Below are 18044 nucleotides of genomic sequence, written 5' to 3'. Positions count from 1 at the left end.
GTCATAAAGGCGTGCATAATTGACGAGTTTTTGCCGGTGACGGATGAACTCGAAAGTGGTCTATTCAAACTATCGTCACAAAAAAAAAAGGTGAAATTAGATAAGGAAAACTATTGATAAAAAATATATTATTTTCTGATGGAGTTTATTTTTTCAAATTTTGCTATTTGCTCAATAACTTAGCAAAAATAAAGGTGGCGTCTCCCAAAAATCTGTCAGGGTCGACTTTGTGTAAATGGTATTTAAACTCAGAAATCATTGAGATTTTTTCCAAAATGGCGCTGCCCACAGAGAACTCGTGTGGAAAGATGTTTCAGCTAAATTAGAGATTTTAAAAGTAATAATGAGGATAATGTACCTTTATTTCCTTATCTATAGTTGTATACAACTCTTAGTCGTTCATTATGACAGCCTCCCTTGTACGAAATGGGTTTGAGAATGTAGACAACTGGAAAAATGTATATCGAGTTCAATAAATCTCATGTTTTATCATAACACTGATTAACAGAGCTTAGGTTGTAATTTGTTATATTTTGTAATATGAGGCAGGCATTACCTGTAAATGGGGACGAAGTCTGTATGAATTATTTTTTTGTAACTTAAATATTTGTTAAAAAAAAAGAAACGGAAATACCGTAACGTTTCCGATTTTGGTTCTGTTGTTAGGGATTTTAGTTGTGACGTTATTTAAATTATGACGTCATATGCGGCAATGTAAACAAAGAAACGCTATCATCAGGTAACGTTTTTTCATATCAAGGAATTATTAAAAATGAAATTGGTATTGCGCGTTCCTTCCTATTTTATACTTGACTGATAAATATATATTTTACTCAAAGTTTCATACAAACGAGACCTGAAAAAGGAAGTACATTGTCAGATATTTTGTATCACGGCGTCAGATATTTTGAATTAGGACGTCCATATTTTATGGAATCCTTTGTGATGTCTAGTAATGCAAATGGCTGACTAATAGCGATAAAGAGAGATGTGGTGTAGTGGTTAGCGCATCAGACTAAATACACAATGGTTCCTAGTTCCATTCCCAATTCAGGGAGAAAATTTCAGGGACTGAATTTTGACTCTCCCTTGACACCATTTGTTAGTATGGTCTTGAGAAATAAGGATAATTCGTTGTAAGGGGATGAAAAACAGCTGACCTGTGTTAAGAGAAAGCCATATATCTAGCACGTAAAAGACACCCTTGTAGATTGTAGATTTCGAAAAAAAACAGGCTAATGTGGCTACAAGGCACCCGTTAAGTAGAAAGGGATTGAATTAAGTTGCAATAACTGGTTTCCAAATCCACTTTAAATAGACATGTTTAAACTAATATCAATAAGGTTTATATAGAAAATGAATTACAGTCTTTTCATACCATAACCATTTCGTTTCTGATGGAAGATTTATTTGGTTATCAATTCTTACGGCATATGAGAGATTTATATGTAAAATAAATAAAATATGTACAAAAAAATGTATACATGTACCACCATGTAATATAGGGAAGATTTGAATGTGTCACTTTGTGGCAAAAACTGTATCATTGTTGTCTGGTTATTCACATTCCTAATAAATTACCGTGTTAATTTGGTTGATTTTTGCTTTATTAATAATCCAGTGATGCCAATTCAAAATGAAATCATAAGAAATATGGAGTCAGGAATGAGATCAATTGGTTGTCAGTTATTTCTCAAAATGAAAATTCCATAGCTTTGGCATAATGTTTGATTTATCATTAATGAGCAAATTTTTCTGAAAACATAAAAATTCACGCTTTTTACATTTTAAGATTTTATCAGTTTTTGACTCTTTGCATTATGTTTTCTGGCAAAAACAACTGTTGAATTAAAAACAATTAAAGTTTCCATGTACTTCTTAATCAATAAAACAATCATAGGTCATTAGATCATTTTATTTGCTGGAAGCACAACAAACATGACAAAGTATTAACAGATATATTCTAAGCATCAAGGTTCATTCAATAAAGGGAAGTATTTGACCATGTTCACTACTAAGCTTATTTAAAAAAAAAAAGATATAATTTTTAAAAGTTTAATAGCATATAAATACATTGTTGACTGGACCAATAATACATTTTATATGAACCATTATGAAAACTTATAAAGTTATATGAAGCAGTTTAAAGAAGTTTTTCCTTTTTCAATTGGTAAAATACTCAATGATTTGCAAATATATTATGCATAAAGGAAACATGTATTTTGTCTATATGATAGGAAATGGTGTTTGGCACATAGGTATTAATCATTGGTAGTTTTTGGGTACAAAATACATGTAGAAAATGTAGGATAAGAATTGATAGATTTAGGTTCGAAATGACGAGCTTCCTAACAGAAAAGGGTTCTTCTTTACCTATATATGAAAAAGTTGCTATGTTTGAATAAAAAATGTACGCAAGAGTACAAACAGACTTGTACATATAGAAAAGTTAACAGGCATGGTAGGACCTACATAAATATAATTCCAATGCATTTTTTATTTCAGAAAACTAAAATCCTAACTGGATTTTGCTATAAAGAAAAATGGAAGCGAATTTTCCTAGAGGTGGAGTGGCAAAGAAACAAAGTCATGAAACAAAGAATAGAAAAGACGATAAAGATTTATTTCAAGTATGAAAATAGGATTATATCAATGTTTCTTTAGTATCCTCATATATCATGTATATAGAAGAGGTTGTTTAATGTTAGAACATAAAAATGGCAAATGCAATATATCATTTTTCAAAGAATTTATGAAAAGCATATTTTGGAATCAAGCTCTCAATTGTCACATTAATACCATGATTTTACACATCATCTGCATGTTTTCAAGTCTATTTGGTTGTAAGAGCATTTAACTGCCACTAAATTATTATGCTGCAGGTAAAGACTTTATATAAAAAGATACATCTAATCCTGGTGAATTGGACGTTTTGAAGAAGGAGATTATTTATTCTTTACTTGAATCAGGAAAGAAGGATCACTTTACTGGTTTCCTATGGTACAAAACCTGCTACTCAAATTATAACAGTACACTTAAACAACCTCTTGGATCAACTTGCAATCTGTTGCATGGTTTAAATATGTTAAAAAGAAACTCAGACTCAATACTAAATGTGTTAAATTTAGTTAACACTTTTGTGAAAAGCTAATTGGAAATTAACATGAAGTTAATTGTGCTTTCTCTGAAGCACATAAACATTAGGCTACTTTTATAGTTTGTTTTTGTTATGAAAAAGTTGAACATTTTATTTTTCAAAACAACTATAATCATGATAATGTCTCTTTTACAATGAAGACTGGAGAAGATGATACCAAAATTGAGAAAGGACAGAAAAGAAAGAAGAGAAATGAAAAGAAGGGAACAGAAAAGAAAACCAAAAAGCAGAAAGTGTTGAATCCAAAGTCTAACCAGTATAACACAGGACAGATTCAGCAGCTTTCTACCAAGGTATTATAGATTTAAAGTGTAGGACTTTTATATACTGGAGAAATAAAAATAAATGCAATGAATTTGTATGTAACTGGGAAGTTTTGGACCTATTATTTTTCACTCTTAACAGTTTTATGGGAATATTGTGTTACATTTTATTTCAAATTCCCATTCAGCATATTTTACAGTAACCAAGTCATTTACATTTAATAGAAAACAACTGTTACTCAATTTTATTGGAGAAGAATTGATATTAATGCATTGCATGAATTAAATGCAATATTTTTTTATGTTTATTTAGTAGACGTTATTACTATTTGCCCTTTCAGATATTATCTACCGACATGCTAGTACTGGGTTGTGTGAAGGAAGTACATGATTATGAAGTTATACTAAGCTTGCCTGGTGGTCTGTCTGGTGTAGTACCTATTACCAACATATCAGATGCCTACCATGACCAACTTAAACAACTAGCTAGTCAGAGTGGTACAGAGGACGACATGGAAGATTCAGTTAGTAACTATTATAAATACTTTTTATGCCCCACCTACAATACCACCTACGATAGTAAGGGGCATTATGTTTTCTGGTCTGTGCCTTCGTCTGTTCGTCCCGCATCAGGTTAAAGTTTTTGATCAAGGTAGTTTTTGATGACGTTGAAGTCCAATCAACTTGAAACTTAGTACACATGTTCCCCATGATATGGGGCAATATGCGCAATTGTTTCTACATAGGCGGTAATGGTAACGTTTTGAAATGTGTCAAATATCACTACACAGAGATTTTTTGTTTACACGTGACTTTTGAGTTCCTCATTTCAAGGCACCTTAGGGATATTGTCCCATATGATCTTTCTAATTTAAATGCCAAATTAAAGTTTTGACCCCAATTTCATGGTCCACTGAACAAAGAAAAAGATAGTGCAAATCTCAGGTTAAAGTTTTTGGTCAAGGTAGTTTTTGATGAAGTTGAAGTGCAATCAACTTAAAACTTAGTACACATGTTCCCCATGATATGATCTTTCTAATTTTATTGCCAAATTAAAGTTTTGACCCCAATTCCATGGTCCACTGAACATGTTAAATGATAGTGCAAGTGGGGCATCCGTGTACTTGGGACACATTCTTGTTTTTACCAGTAATTTGATGTTTTTCTCAGGTCTTTTTATATTGTTTGAAATAAAATTTTCACAATCTAGATAGAGAACATGAGAAATGATGTCTCATTCACACATACATTTAATTCGAATTGTATTCAAATGGAATGCGAATCGAATTTTGTAATCACATTTACACACTCTTCTTTTTTAATTCTTATTGATTTGAATTGGCTAATTTGAATTATCCAATTTGCATTAGAAATATGCATTTGTTAATACAAATTTAAAGTTAACATTGTTTGGACAGTAAAGCGAATAGACATGCATTGCAATTCATATACTACCTGAGGTTGTGCAGACAAAAATATAATCCTAGTCTAAAAAATGTTTAAGGGGAGATAAACAAATTAACTTTGTTCAACATAGCTGTATTTGGTAATTGTCTCTGGTAAGCACACCTCTTCCTAATTGAAAACTTGTAACTGGTACTTCTACAATGTGTTGACAAATATCAACGAAAATTTTAACACAGAAAACAATATCTGAGTATGTGCAGCCAAAATATAATCAAAGTCTAAAATGTTTAAGGGTAGATAATCAAATTAATTGGTTTCTATTTATAGCTGTATTTGGTAATTGTCTCTGGTAACCACAACTCTTCCAACATGTCAAAACTTATATTGATAAAAATTTACACATTTATAGAACACTATTCAAGGAAATGCTTAAAGAAATATAAATCATGGTCTAAAATGGAAAAGGGGAGGTAATTGAATTAGCTTTCTTCAGTAACAGTATTACAATATGTGGTTCTCTTGTACAACTCCTACTTAAAGGATAGATGGATATTGACTCAAAACTAATGTAGAATACTATTTGAGAATGTGCTTAAAGAATTGCTGCCCCTTTCCACCATTTTGACATGTTTGAAGTCAAGGAAACAGAATTAACTTATTTGAATAGTGGTATGAATGACATCTATCTAGATGAAAGGGCATTGATTAACCTTACTCAGTTGCAGAACACAACAATGCACATCAGAATGTGCATATATGTTTATAATACTAATTCTACATGTAAAACTATAAGATGACTGACCTTACTTACTTCAATATTGTAACATGTGGTAATACTCTCTCATAACTGCAATAGAATATTATTGACAAAGGACATAAGAGAAGATTCTATATTTGCATTTTTTGATATTTTGAAATCTATGAATGTTTCATTAAGTTTTTGCATTTGAAGCAAGCTGAAGAGAAACGATGTTATAAATGTGACTTATTTGAATTTTTTAATGGAGGTGCATGATTGAATTATAAAAGTGATTATTTTCTCTATCAGGATGTTCACAGCTTACATGAAATATTCAAGATTGGAACTATAATACCAAGTAAAGTGGTATCTATAGGAAAGAACACGAAAGGAAAAACTGCCATTAAACTGACCATCAACCCTAAAGCTGTTAATCAGGAGTTTGAACCTTCACATATCAGAGATGGACTTGTAAGTACTTTATTATACTCTGTTTATGATTACTTACAACTCATGCAGAAAATTTTCACATAGTATTTGTACAGTCGATTCCACTTAATTGCATACCGCTTAATAGCATAATTCGGTTAATTGCATACTTTTCTCCTGCACAAAACCATTTCCCATTCATCTAATGTTAAATTGTACGGTTATATGCATAGCCCCGAAAGTGGCATTTCGGTTAATTGCATAGAAAATAATTGCCAGCTAGATATGCTTAGTTAAAACTAACGAGATTTTTGACCGGAAACAGCAATTTGTAAGTATATTTTTCTTGAATGCATCATAATTTTTGATATTATTTCACATTTACTTATGTGTTATTTGAATAAAGTTTTAAAACAGTTTCTTTCGTGTTTATATGATTATAAAAAAGCCTCGATGTGTACACAGGTAAAGTTTCCCATATTCTATTTTAAGCCTCGAGGTCATAAAAATGTCAATCAGCTGATTGTTGTAAAAACACAATCATTCTATGATCTTCTATCTCAAAAGGTGTTAATTATTGATTGCATTTCAAACATTGTTCATAGATTACATTTTGGGTGTATTTTTAAAACATTAACGCCTGCTAATTATCGATCATTATCCAATGTGCAATCTCGTAATTTGGCTAGGGGTGATCTACATTTATGTTAAATATTACAGGGCATTTATATATGGTTGAAGAATTTCATACATCAATCTTTCACTTTTAATATTTTTTGAAAAGAACATTAACTTAAATTATTATATTTTCTCACTTTCAACACTCGTGTCCAGCAAATAACCCGTGTAGAGCCCCATTACCTGCTGCTTTGCATATATACGACACTAACGAGGTTAAAGTAACAGTGTTACATCACTGTGCAATCAGTAAATACTGCATATTAAAGGCAGTTCATTACACATTTATTGTATCAAATGATTATAAACTGTGTAGCATTGTTCAACAGTTTGTTTTAATCAAAGCGTAACAATATAATTTGTACATCCGGGTCATAGAAACAAATCTATTTTTAGAACAATTTTATTTTCGTATCTCAGGTAAAGGAAAAGTCGGTACATAAATAAACTAAAACTGAATGTGTTCATAAACTTTATTGAAAGAATAAACAATGAAATAAAATGCATGACACTAGACAAATAACTTTTATTAGAATAAATAATCATTCATGTTGTAAGTGGATTATGGACGTTCATCTTTCTTCAGGATTTCCTTTGTACTGATCTGCACTATCGATGTTATTTGTCTCCGTATTTTGGCATTTCGGATATAAGCATACTCCGCTTTATTGCATAATTTCATCTGACAAATAGGCTATGCAAATAACCGGAATGTACTGTATTGACAAGAGAACCAACCATTTCATTTCAATTGGACAATGAGACCTGTCAATTGAAGCCGTGTTATACCAGTTTTAGTTTTAGTAAAGAGGATCCATGTTGTCAATGAAATGAATAAAAAAGAACTTACTTTCATACAGTTATAGGTGATGATGATTAAGTGAAGCAAATGAAGGATATAATTGTGGATTGAGAAAAAACTGTATTTGCAAGGATATTGGATTATGAGGTTTTGCCAAATTCTGTCTACAATCATATAGAAAATCGATACATGAACTTCATTGAATATAAATTATATTTAGAGTTTACCTGTAGCCACTAAATCCACAAAAAAACTTGTTCCCCATGAATATTTATAAATCAATAGTATATAGCATGTATGTAAAATACATCGCCATTTTGCCTTTATACCTGACTTTTCTGATTCCAGGTTTTGTATGGTAGTATTGCCAGTCAGGAAGATCATGGATATGTAGTGGACCTGGGAGTAAAGAACAACAAAGCTTTTCTAAAGAATAAGGATGCTGAACGATTCATACAGCTGCATAATGATGGTAAGTGTTGTCATACAATTAAAGAATGAATGTATGAATGGCTTATTAAGGGCCTACTCCATTTAGCATGTTAAAATGTATGTGGGAGGGTAGGAAGTAAAGTTTAATTATTGAGTGGGGGTCATGGATCTTTTTTTAGAATGCATCTTACCATTATGCAAAATTGTCTAAAAAATGGTTCTTGGTTGTAGGGATATTTTGAAAGTGACTTTAATACCCTACCCTCCAACATAGATTTTAATGGAATAGCCCTCATGTCCAGTGACAAATTAAGTCTACAAGAAGACATGTCAAGCACCCTACAAAAAGACATTATCCTGACTCTGAGTTGACCAGTCATAGCTCTTATTCCTAAATGTGGCGAAGGAGCTGCAAACACTAATTTTCAAGCTGATGTTGCTAAATTGTTTGATCAAGCCTACAACAAGATTCCTTTTCGAAAGAAAATAGTAGATATAAAAGTGAATGATTTGTTTTGCAGGATATCCCTTGATGGTTGGACAATCTATAACATGTAAAGTAGAAACAGGGAAGGATAAACTGGACATGTTAAGTGGAGAATCTAGAACTGTCACAGTCACCATAGACCCTAACAAACTGTCATCAAATGAGGTTAGTAGTCCCACAGGGTTGGGGGTTGGGGGAGGGGGGGGGGTTAGATGGGATAAACTGGACATGTTAAGTGGAGAATGGAGAATCTAGATCTGTCACAGTCACCATAATAGACCCTAACAAACTGTCATCAAATGAGGTTAGTAGTCCCACAGGGTTGGGGGTTGGGGGGGGGGGTTGGATGGGATAAACTGGACATGTTAAGTGGAGAATGGAGAATCTAGATCTGTCACAGTCACCATAGACCCTAACAAACTGTCATCAAATGAGGTTAGTAGTCCCACAGGGTTGGGGGTTGGGGGGGGGGGGGGGGGGGGTTGGATGGGTTGGATGGGATAAACTGGACATGTTAAGTGGAGAATGGAGAATCTAGATCTGTCACAGTCACCATAATAGATCCTAACAATCTGTCATCAAATGAGGTTAGTAGTCCCACAGGGTTGGGGGTTGGGGGGGTTGGGGGGTGGGGGTTGGTTGGATGGGATAAACTGGACATGTTAAGTGGAGAATGGAGAATCTAGATCTGTCACAGTCACCATAATAGACCCTAACAAACTGTCATCAAATGAGGTTAGTAGTCCCACAGGGTTGGGGGGGGGGGGGGGGTTGGATGGGATAAACTGGACATGTTAAGTGGAGAATGGAGAATCTAGATCTGTCACAGTCACCATAGACCCTAACAAACTGTCATCAAATGAGGTTAGTAGTCCCACAGGGTTGGGGGTTGGGGGGGGATGGGTTGGATGGGATAAACTGGACCTGTTAAGTGGAGAATGGAGAATCTAGATCTGTCACAGTCACCATAATAGACCCTAACAAACTGTCATCAAATGAGGTTAGTAGTCCCACAGGGTGGGGGGGGGGGGGGTGGGGGTGGATGGGATAAACTGGACATGTTAAATGGAAAATCTAGATCTGTCACAGTCACAATAGACCCTAACAAACTGTCATCAAATGAGGTTAGTATCCCCACAGGGTTGGGGGTTGGGGGGTTGGATGGGATAAACTGGACATGTTAAGTGGAGAATGGAGAATCTAGATCTGTCACAGTCACCATAGACCCTAACAAACTGTCATCAAATGAGGTTAGTAGTCCCACAGGGTTTGGGGGGGGGGGGTGGATGGGATAAACTGGACATGTTAAATGGAGAATCTAGATCTGTCACAGTCACCATAGACCCTAACAAACTGTCATCAAATGAGGTTAGTAGTCCCACAGGGTTGGGGGGAAGGGGGGGGGGGGGGGGTGGATGGGATAAACTGGACATGTTAAGTGTAGAATGGAGAATCTAGATCTGTCACAGTCACCATAGACCCTAACAAACTATCATCCAATGAGGTTAGTTAGTAAAAGGAAATTATTTTGTCTTTAAAATTCTGAAGAAGTGAACATTAAATGTAGTCATGGTAGTGGCATAAACCCTGTAAAATCCACAGGAGTGTTCATCTGGTTAAAAATGACATGTATTTTATAGGATTTATTTCTTTTCTTACAACAAATCAAATAAAAATGCATATGTGACAAGTATTAAATTATAGACCTTGAATTTTTTTTAGTAGAAGTGGTTATATTGCCAATGAGACAGCTGTACATTAAGACCAAAGAAGTGAACAATTAGGGGACCTTCAGTAATGAGCAAATCCCATACTCATACTGTATAGTAGGCTTTCAAAAATTGTCCTTATGTGGCAAGCTTGTTTTACAAAGATTTGTTTTATAGAAGTACACATTTCTCTTGTCACATACAATTTTAGGAAAACTTTTTCATATTTAAACTTTGAAAGGATTTAAAACTATACTCTTTACAAGTGTATTGTCAGATTAACTCAATCCATTTAAATGCAGGAGGTCATGTTTTGAAATATGTGTATTAGTTCGAGATAAAAAATGAATTTTGAATGCTATTGTTAACCTTGGGATAGTAAATTTAGTTCGACTCACCTGAAATTTCGACTCAGCAGGAGTCGAATTACATACATTTATATGGAACAAAAGTTCGGGACCACGTGAAAACTTCGACTCATCCGAAATTTCGAGTCAACCGATTCAAGACAACGAGAGTTAACTGTATAGATATTTAATACTTCGTAACTGCATATAACAATGTATATCATACCAAGCTAGAACTGTATTTATATTTCCTTTTTAATTTTTACCATTGTAGGTTGTTGCAAAGGATATTCCATTTAGAAGTTTTATCCCTGGAATGAAAGTTAACGCTACAGTAGACCAGGTAATCAGTATATTTATAACTATAAATCAAAGTGGTTACACTATTGGTATTAAACCATATATTTTTAGCTTGAAGTCAAAAGTGTTTAAATTATTGGTATTATGTTGTATGTTTGTAACTTAAACTTAAAGTTGTTACACAGTCGGTATTATATCTTACATTTATAACTTTATATATAATGGATACATCTATTGAACAAAAAACTTATTTTAGAAAAACAAGGGTATATTCTATAAAGATAATAACTGACACGGAAAAAGGAAAATAATGATGATGAATATGCATGTTAAGCAGAGTTATATAAATGTCGTACAAACTTTGCTTTAAATTGGGTGTTTGTGTGTTTCTTTCATTACTTTCATAGTTCTTACATTTTCCTGACCCCCTCTTCTTCTTCATTTAGTAAGATGTGTAAGGTTTATTATTGATTTTTTATGCTTACAGTTGACCGGTGATGGTGTTACTGTGAAGTTTCTACAGTATGGTGGTACTATTCACAGATCACATCTGACAGAAAATCCAGACAAAGCTCTCAAAAATAAGCAGGTAATATAATGAACCACTTATTTATCAACCAGTTTTCTTGCAAACAGTGTATTGTGTAATTTTATCAAGAGCTTTTTAAAAAAATTCAGGCATTGAAACAAAAATTTCTCCAAATAGGGTAAATCTAGGACAAAGATTGAAACAATTTTTATTTGCCCAGTGTTGAATTGAACAGGTCGATGTAAAAGGATATTCAAACTCATAACTTGACGACACAAATGAACACCATGGCAAAAAAAAAAATGACATTAAAAAAAATACAACAGAATAAAATCCCTACATGGGAAACTAAAAACTAAAAAAATACAATTTTTATTGTACATTTGAAATATGAGTATTTTGTTGCAACCAATGAAATAAATGAGTTCCTTTTTCTGATGTAGATTAAAGCATGTGTTCTGTATATCCACCCAACAACAAAAGCTGCTGTGCTGTCAAATCTACCCCACCTAGTGGAATATAAAGGTGTGCCTGTGATTGGTCAGTTTGGTCAGCTGACTGTATGTCAGATAGTAGAGAATGCAGAGGTCACACATCCAGGAAGCTATCATGTTCTGTTTAAACTGCCTGGAGACATCAAAGCAACCTGTGGGGTATGTAACGTTTGAGATGGTTCAAAAAGTTATATACGGGTAATTAAAGAAAACTACAATATTGTTTATTTACGTGATTTAGGATATAAGGGAAATGTTCATGGAATTTTTTAAGCACATACCGGGATAATTGTCAAGAAAAATTGGTTACCGGTACAAACAAACAAGAAATCTTAATATTATAAGTTTTGTATTCTATCTCTATACATATGGATAATCAACCTTTCACTTTATACAATGATGAATGGGCTTTCAAAAGATAGATCTGTTAATAGTTTATAACATTTATCTTATTTTAGTTAAAGAATTTGAGTGATGGTAAAATAGCTGATGTCCGCAGTATGTTCAAACAAGGATCTGAACACAGGTATTATATGAATACATCATGGTTGTTTACATTTTTAAAATAAAATGTTGGGAGTTTCAAATGTTTCATTGACAGTTTTGATATAATGATATTGTCATATTATTTTAATTTTGTGTCAAAGGACTAGTGTTAAGGAAACCGATATCTTTTGACATTTTAACTTTTCTTTATCCATTATTTTATATCCCTACTGAATTGTAGGATTATTTTTTTTTTTAAATTAAATAAAAAAATACTGAAAATAAACAATGTAAACGTGATTTATGATGTGTATGTAGAGAGTTTATATTGATAACTTCCTAATATGCAGAGTGAAAAAGTTGGGACAGAAGAATTTGATAATTTTTCAGCTGGACTTCACCTATATAAAGGAGTTAATGCCTTTAGATAAAACATGTTCTACTTTCTACCATTTTGGTTACATTAAATGTATCTAGCTTACAGCCAAGCAGCTTTTAAGGAAGAAGATATTTTATAGAGCTTTATATTAACTAAATGCTTTTGTATGGTGTGTTAACTTGCATTCTAAAAGACACATCAGTGTTGTAAACTATGTTTTTTTTGCTTTGTATGAAATATATTTTATAACTTTTAGGTGTAGAGTAATGGATTTTCACTACATAGACCAATTAGTTACTATTACCTTGAAACAGTAAGTAGCACATGACATAATTATTATGTTTATATTGTATTAACTTTTATAGAAAGTAGCAGACTGATCTAGGTCAGAGAAAATATTTTGAGCTAGAATACAATTCTTTGATTATTTTATCCCTGTTCAATAAGTACTTGAAGAATCTTATCGGAGATTCAAGGCAAGGATAATTGTCACAAAAAAATGAGCAATTCTTTGATAGGGATTCGGTAAACAACTATACATACTTTAAATTGATTTTACTTTTTTCAATCACTTTCATGATATACAATTTGATTGCTTAACTAAGATGTTAGCCTTGCATTATTGAAATGGAAAACATACAGATAAGTTCATAACATAAAATTGATGTAGACTTTTATCAAATATAAACAAATGTCTTTGCTTGTATGTGTACTGATTGTTACATTACCATTATATTACAGAAGTATATTAGATCAGAAGTATATGTCACTACAGGATATCAAACCAGGAGATATTGTTGAGGTTAGTTGTAGAGATAAATGATAGATACATATTATTTGTTGCAAAGACTGAAATATCTTTTCTTTTTCTGTTTTATAACACCTGTAGAGATTATTCCATACATAAATAGTTAGTTTTATTATGCCCCACCTACGATAGTGGAGGGGCATTATGTTTTCTGGTCTGTGCCTTCGTTCGTGCGTTCGTCCGTCCGTTTGTTCGTCTGTGCGTCCGTTCAGGTTAAAGTTTTTGGTCAAGGTAGTTTTTGATGAAGCTGAAGTCCAATCAACTTGAAACTTAGTACACTTGTTGCTTATGAGATGATCTTTCTAATTTTAAAGCAAAATTAGACTTTTGACCCCAATTTCACGGTCCACTGAACATAGAAAATGAAAGGGGGAGTTTCAGGTTAAAGTTTTTGGTCAAGGTAGTTTTTGATGAAGCTGAAGTCCAATCAACTTGAAACTAAGTACACTTGTTGCTTATGATATGATCTTTCTAATATTAAAGCCAAATCAGACTTTTGAACCCAATTTCACGGTTCACTAAACATAGAAAATGAAAGTGGGAGTTTCGGGTTAAAGTTTTTGGTCAAGGTAGTTTTTGATGAAATTGAAGTCCAATCAACTTGAAACTTAGTACATATGTTCCCTATAGTATAATCTTTCTAATTTTAATGCCAAATTAGATTATTACCCAATTTTTACAGTCCATGGGACATGGAAAAGGATAGTGCGAGTGGGGCATCTGTGTACTTTGGACACATTCTTGTTTAGTCTTCCCATTAATATTTACCAAGTACAAATGCATTATGTGTACAGTACAATGTTGAATTAAGGAATACATACAGCAATTATTATATGTTTTAGTGTACAGTAGAGACCTGTGTGGAGAAAGGAATTGGGGTAAAATTATCTCAGAACATTCATGGCTATATACCAAATCTTCATCTGGCTAATTCAACCTTCAAAACCAGAGATGTTAAAGAGTTCCACGAAGGGAAACAGCTCAAGTGTAGAGTAAGTCATTGATTTTTGTTGTATTTGACATTTTTGGAAAAGAAAGTTTGTTAATTTATTTTATATTTTAATGGTGGGTAAAATATTTTTAGTATAATCTTACATTTCTATGTTTAACCCACTACTTTCTTATACAATGCACCAATGACAATTGGAGAGAATATTATTTATAGTCCTTTTGTTCCACCATATTATTTGTTGGGATTTCACATTTTATCCCTTTGTTCACCATACGATTGGTAGGGTTTTCCGATTTAACCAAGTGTTTTTTCTTTATTTTAAGTTTACGTTTTCCCTTTCATAATTGTTATTGTGAAATAAAGATTCGGTTCTTATATAGAATTGTGAATTGAAAAAAAAGTATATATAATGAGACAACAACCCACAGCAAACAAACAAAATACAACATCTAGAGGCCTTTAACAGTTGCCAATTTGCTTAACCACTGTTTATCACTATTGGTGAAGATGAATAGTTCATGAATATGACTTACACAAGTACTATTAAAGATCATAAATGAAAATTTCCTTTAACAAAAAAAAAAACAAACTCTATGTTGTAAATAATAGCAATCATTGAGATTGCTTACAAAAGACACATTATTTATATTAGAAGATGATAAACCTTTTTTTTTTTTTTTTAAATATAAACAGTTTTGAAAAGATGCCTTATTTAAATATTCTTAGGCATTGAAAGCAATTACAACTAAATTATGATATACATGTAAATGAAGAGTTTCATTATCCCTGATTTAAAAAAAACCCAACAAGTTCATCCTTTTAATGTGTTTTTTTATGAAATAGTACATTTGTAAAATTAGATAACATCTTGAAAATGTCTGAAAAACGTGTAATAACTTATTCACATATTGAATAGTCTTCCTCTATTGTATATTGTTTCATCATTTATACATTTGATATTTAAGGTTTTAAAAGTAGATGAAAAGAAGAGAAATGTAATTTTAACCAACAAGAAAATGTTACTGAATACCAAGTTACCAATTCTGACAGATTTTGATCAGCTTAAATCAGGGATGGACGTGGAAGGATACATAGCAAAGATTACCAATAAAGGAGTTCTGGTGGCTTTCTTTAATGAAATTAAGGTAAAACAAAGGTTACATGGCAAAGATTACCAATAAAGGAGTTCTGGTGGCTTTCTTTAACGAAATTAAGGTAAAACAAAGGTTACATAGCAAAGATTACCAATAAAGGCGTTCTGGTTGTTTTCTTTAACGAAATTAAGGTAAAACAAAAATCATTGAAGTAGTCAGTTGATCAGTTTATACATTTCAAAATAATATGCAGAGAAAAATTTAAAGAGACCTTTGATCTTTAAATGAAGTTTAGTCATGTAATTTAATAGAATATCCCTTTCCATTGTAAAGAGTATTAATATTTGTAAGAAATATATTATCTTCTTTTCTTTTGTAAAATCCATTTTATAAAGTAAACACATGACTGATATATTGGTTTTATCACTATCAATTTGTAGGGTTGGGTTCCAAGGAAACAGCTGAGCACTGAAAACATAGAATTCCCAGAGAAAGTTTTCTTTAAAGGTCAGGTTGTCAAAGCAAAGGTTTTATCTTGGAATGAAGAAAAGAAGAAAATTATTCTGTCTTTTAATGTGAGTAAATGTTTTGTATATGTTTAGAAATGATATGTACAATAAAGGTATATGAAGCAGCAGCAAAGGATAACATTTTTCTAAAGATTGATTCTATGTTCAATAAAAAGCACACCAAACAATATTGCAAGTTTTAAGTTACATCGAGTCTTGACATCTGTGACCTTTTAGTACCTTAATTATTTAAGCTCAATATTCTCCATTAAGTTTATTTATATTTTAATAAGAAGAAGAATTTATTTGCAAATCAACAGCCACAATAACTTGAAGTCAATGAAAACTGATGTTTTATAATTCTGTCTCTTTGTTTTTTCCCCACATTTTAAAACATAAATGAAGTTTTACTGATTTCTAGCTTATGATTTAATAATAAAATATTTGCAATGATTAGGTTGGTGCTAAATCTTCATTTGGAACCAAAGAGGACGAGAGTGAAGATGGTATGAAAATTGGACAGGTAAGATTTAACTGTTACAATTGTGATTATCAGAATGAGGACTTATTCAGAATTATTTAAGGTAATAGATACCCAGTTATGCTTTCTGCTTTGAACCAGATTAACATAACCTAAAAATAGACATATCTAATCTGGTTTTGATCCTTACATGATCTGTTAAATGATTATTATATAACAAAAAATTGTGATCTGAGTATTTTCCCAGATATTTCTAAAGAAATTGAAATGAAGTGCTACTTTTTGTAAGACATAAATATAATTTTTGTTTCCTCTTAAATGAAAGAAAAGAAGGAGGAATATTGAAATTTCAATCAATTTGAGTTATTCCTATATTTGCTGACATCTGGTCTTTCGGATATTAATTTTTTTTTTATTCTATAGATTATGAAGTGTGAGGTGACTGGGAAAACAGAGACAGGTCTGGATGTCAAACTACCATCATCAAAACAAGCTTTCCTACCCATAAAGCACCTGACAGATTCCATGGAAACCAGCCATTTACTGCTGGATATGTATAATCCTGGAGATGTCATAGAAAATGTCATGTTTCTGAGTAGAAATAATATGCCTGTATCCTTTATTAAAAGTTGTGTGTTATTTATGGTAACATGGGCAATAGCAATACATGTTCATTTACATTCATGTTCTTACCTTCCAGATAAGATATCTGTCATCAATTTAACAAAACAGCAACTAACATTACAGAGATAACAGAAAAGCAAAAAAAAACAACAAACAATCATTAGTAAACTAACCAAGGAGGGAATTTCACTGTTTTTCCCCTGTCTGACAATCTTTTAGTCTTATGAAATTTCATTTTTAGCTCACCAGATGAGCTTATGCCATCACTTGGCGTCCGTCGTCTGTCATCGTCATCTGTCGTCTTAAACTATTTAGAATATCTTCTCCTCTGAAACTACTGGACCAAATAACTTCAAACTTTAACTAAATGTTCCTTAGGGGATCACTAGACTATAAATTGTATCCGAATTTTTACAGCAAATCTGACAAGGTTAAATTGTTCAATTGGGCAAGATCTATCAGACCTGAATTTTTCAGACGAATTGAACAACCCATTGTTGGGTTGCTGCCACTTAATTTGTAGTTTGAAAGAAATTTTGCAGTTTTTATACGACCGCAAAATTTGAAAATTTTTTCGTCGTATATTGCTATCACGTTGGCGTCGTCGTCGTCGTCCGAATACTTTTAGTTTTCGCACTCTAACTTTAGTAAAAGTGAATAGAAATCAATGAAATTTTAACACAAGGTTTATGACCACAAAAGAAAGGTTGGGATTGATTTTGGGAGTTTTGGTCCCAACATTTTAGGAATTAGGGGCCAAAAAGGGCCCAAATAAGCATTTTCTTGGTTTTCACACTATAACTTTAGTTTAAGTGACTAGAAATCTATGAAATTTTGACACAAGGTTTATGACCACAAAAGAAAGGTTGGGATTGATTTTGGGAGTTTTGGTCCCAACATTTTTGGAATTAGGGGCCAAAAAGGGCCCAAATAAGCAT

The 18044-nt window shown here is 32.3% G+C and overlaps 1 protein-coding gene across 3 annotated transcripts in view; it reads left to right on the top strand.

The window, feature by feature from the left end:
- The first annotated feature begins 257 nt into the window (after positions 1-257).
- Positions 258-18044, top strand: part of LOC139518712 (protein RRP5 homolog) — a 54328-nt gene continuing 36541 nt past the window's right edge. Inside the window, exons 1-18 of one of the 3 annotated variants that reach the window (XM_071310186.1) lie at positions 258-337; positions 2506-2630; positions 3298-3450; positions 3762-3944; positions 5876-6037; positions 7824-7947; positions 8429-8559; positions 10725-10793; positions 11238-11339; positions 11723-11932; positions 12232-12299; positions 12895-12951; positions 13380-13440; positions 14289-14438; positions 15364-15543; positions 15933-16067; positions 16459-16524; positions 16906-17094. In XM_071310186.1, the coding sequence (XP_071166287.1) occupies positions 2544-2630; positions 3298-3450; positions 3762-3944; positions 5876-6037; positions 7824-7947; positions 8429-8559; positions 10725-10793; positions 11238-11339; positions 11723-11932; positions 12232-12299; positions 12895-12951; positions 13380-13440; positions 14289-14438; positions 15364-15543; positions 15933-16067; positions 16459-16524; positions 16906-17094 (2127 nt within the window). In that variant the 5' untranslated portion in view covers positions 258-337; positions 2506-2543. Of the gene's footprint in view, positions 338-2505; positions 2631-3297; positions 3451-3761; positions 3945-5875; positions 6038-7823; positions 7948-8428; positions 8560-9684; positions 9763-10724; positions 10794-11237; positions 11340-11722; positions 11933-12231; positions 12300-12894; positions 12952-13379; positions 13441-14288; positions 14439-15363; positions 15544-15932; positions 16068-16458; positions 16525-16905; positions 17095-18044 lie in introns of those variants that run through there. The other 2 variants (XM_071310188.1, XM_071310189.1) reach the window with 2 other exon arrangements.

This window comes from Mytilus edulis, chromosome 4 (assembly GCF_963676685.1).
Source record: "Mytilus edulis chromosome 4, xbMytEdul2.2, whole genome shotgun sequence".
Classification (NCBI taxonomy): domain Eukaryota; kingdom Metazoa; phylum Mollusca; class Bivalvia; order Mytilida; family Mytilidae; genus Mytilus; species Mytilus edulis.
This window is presented reverse-complemented; position numbering and strand designations above follow the sequence as displayed.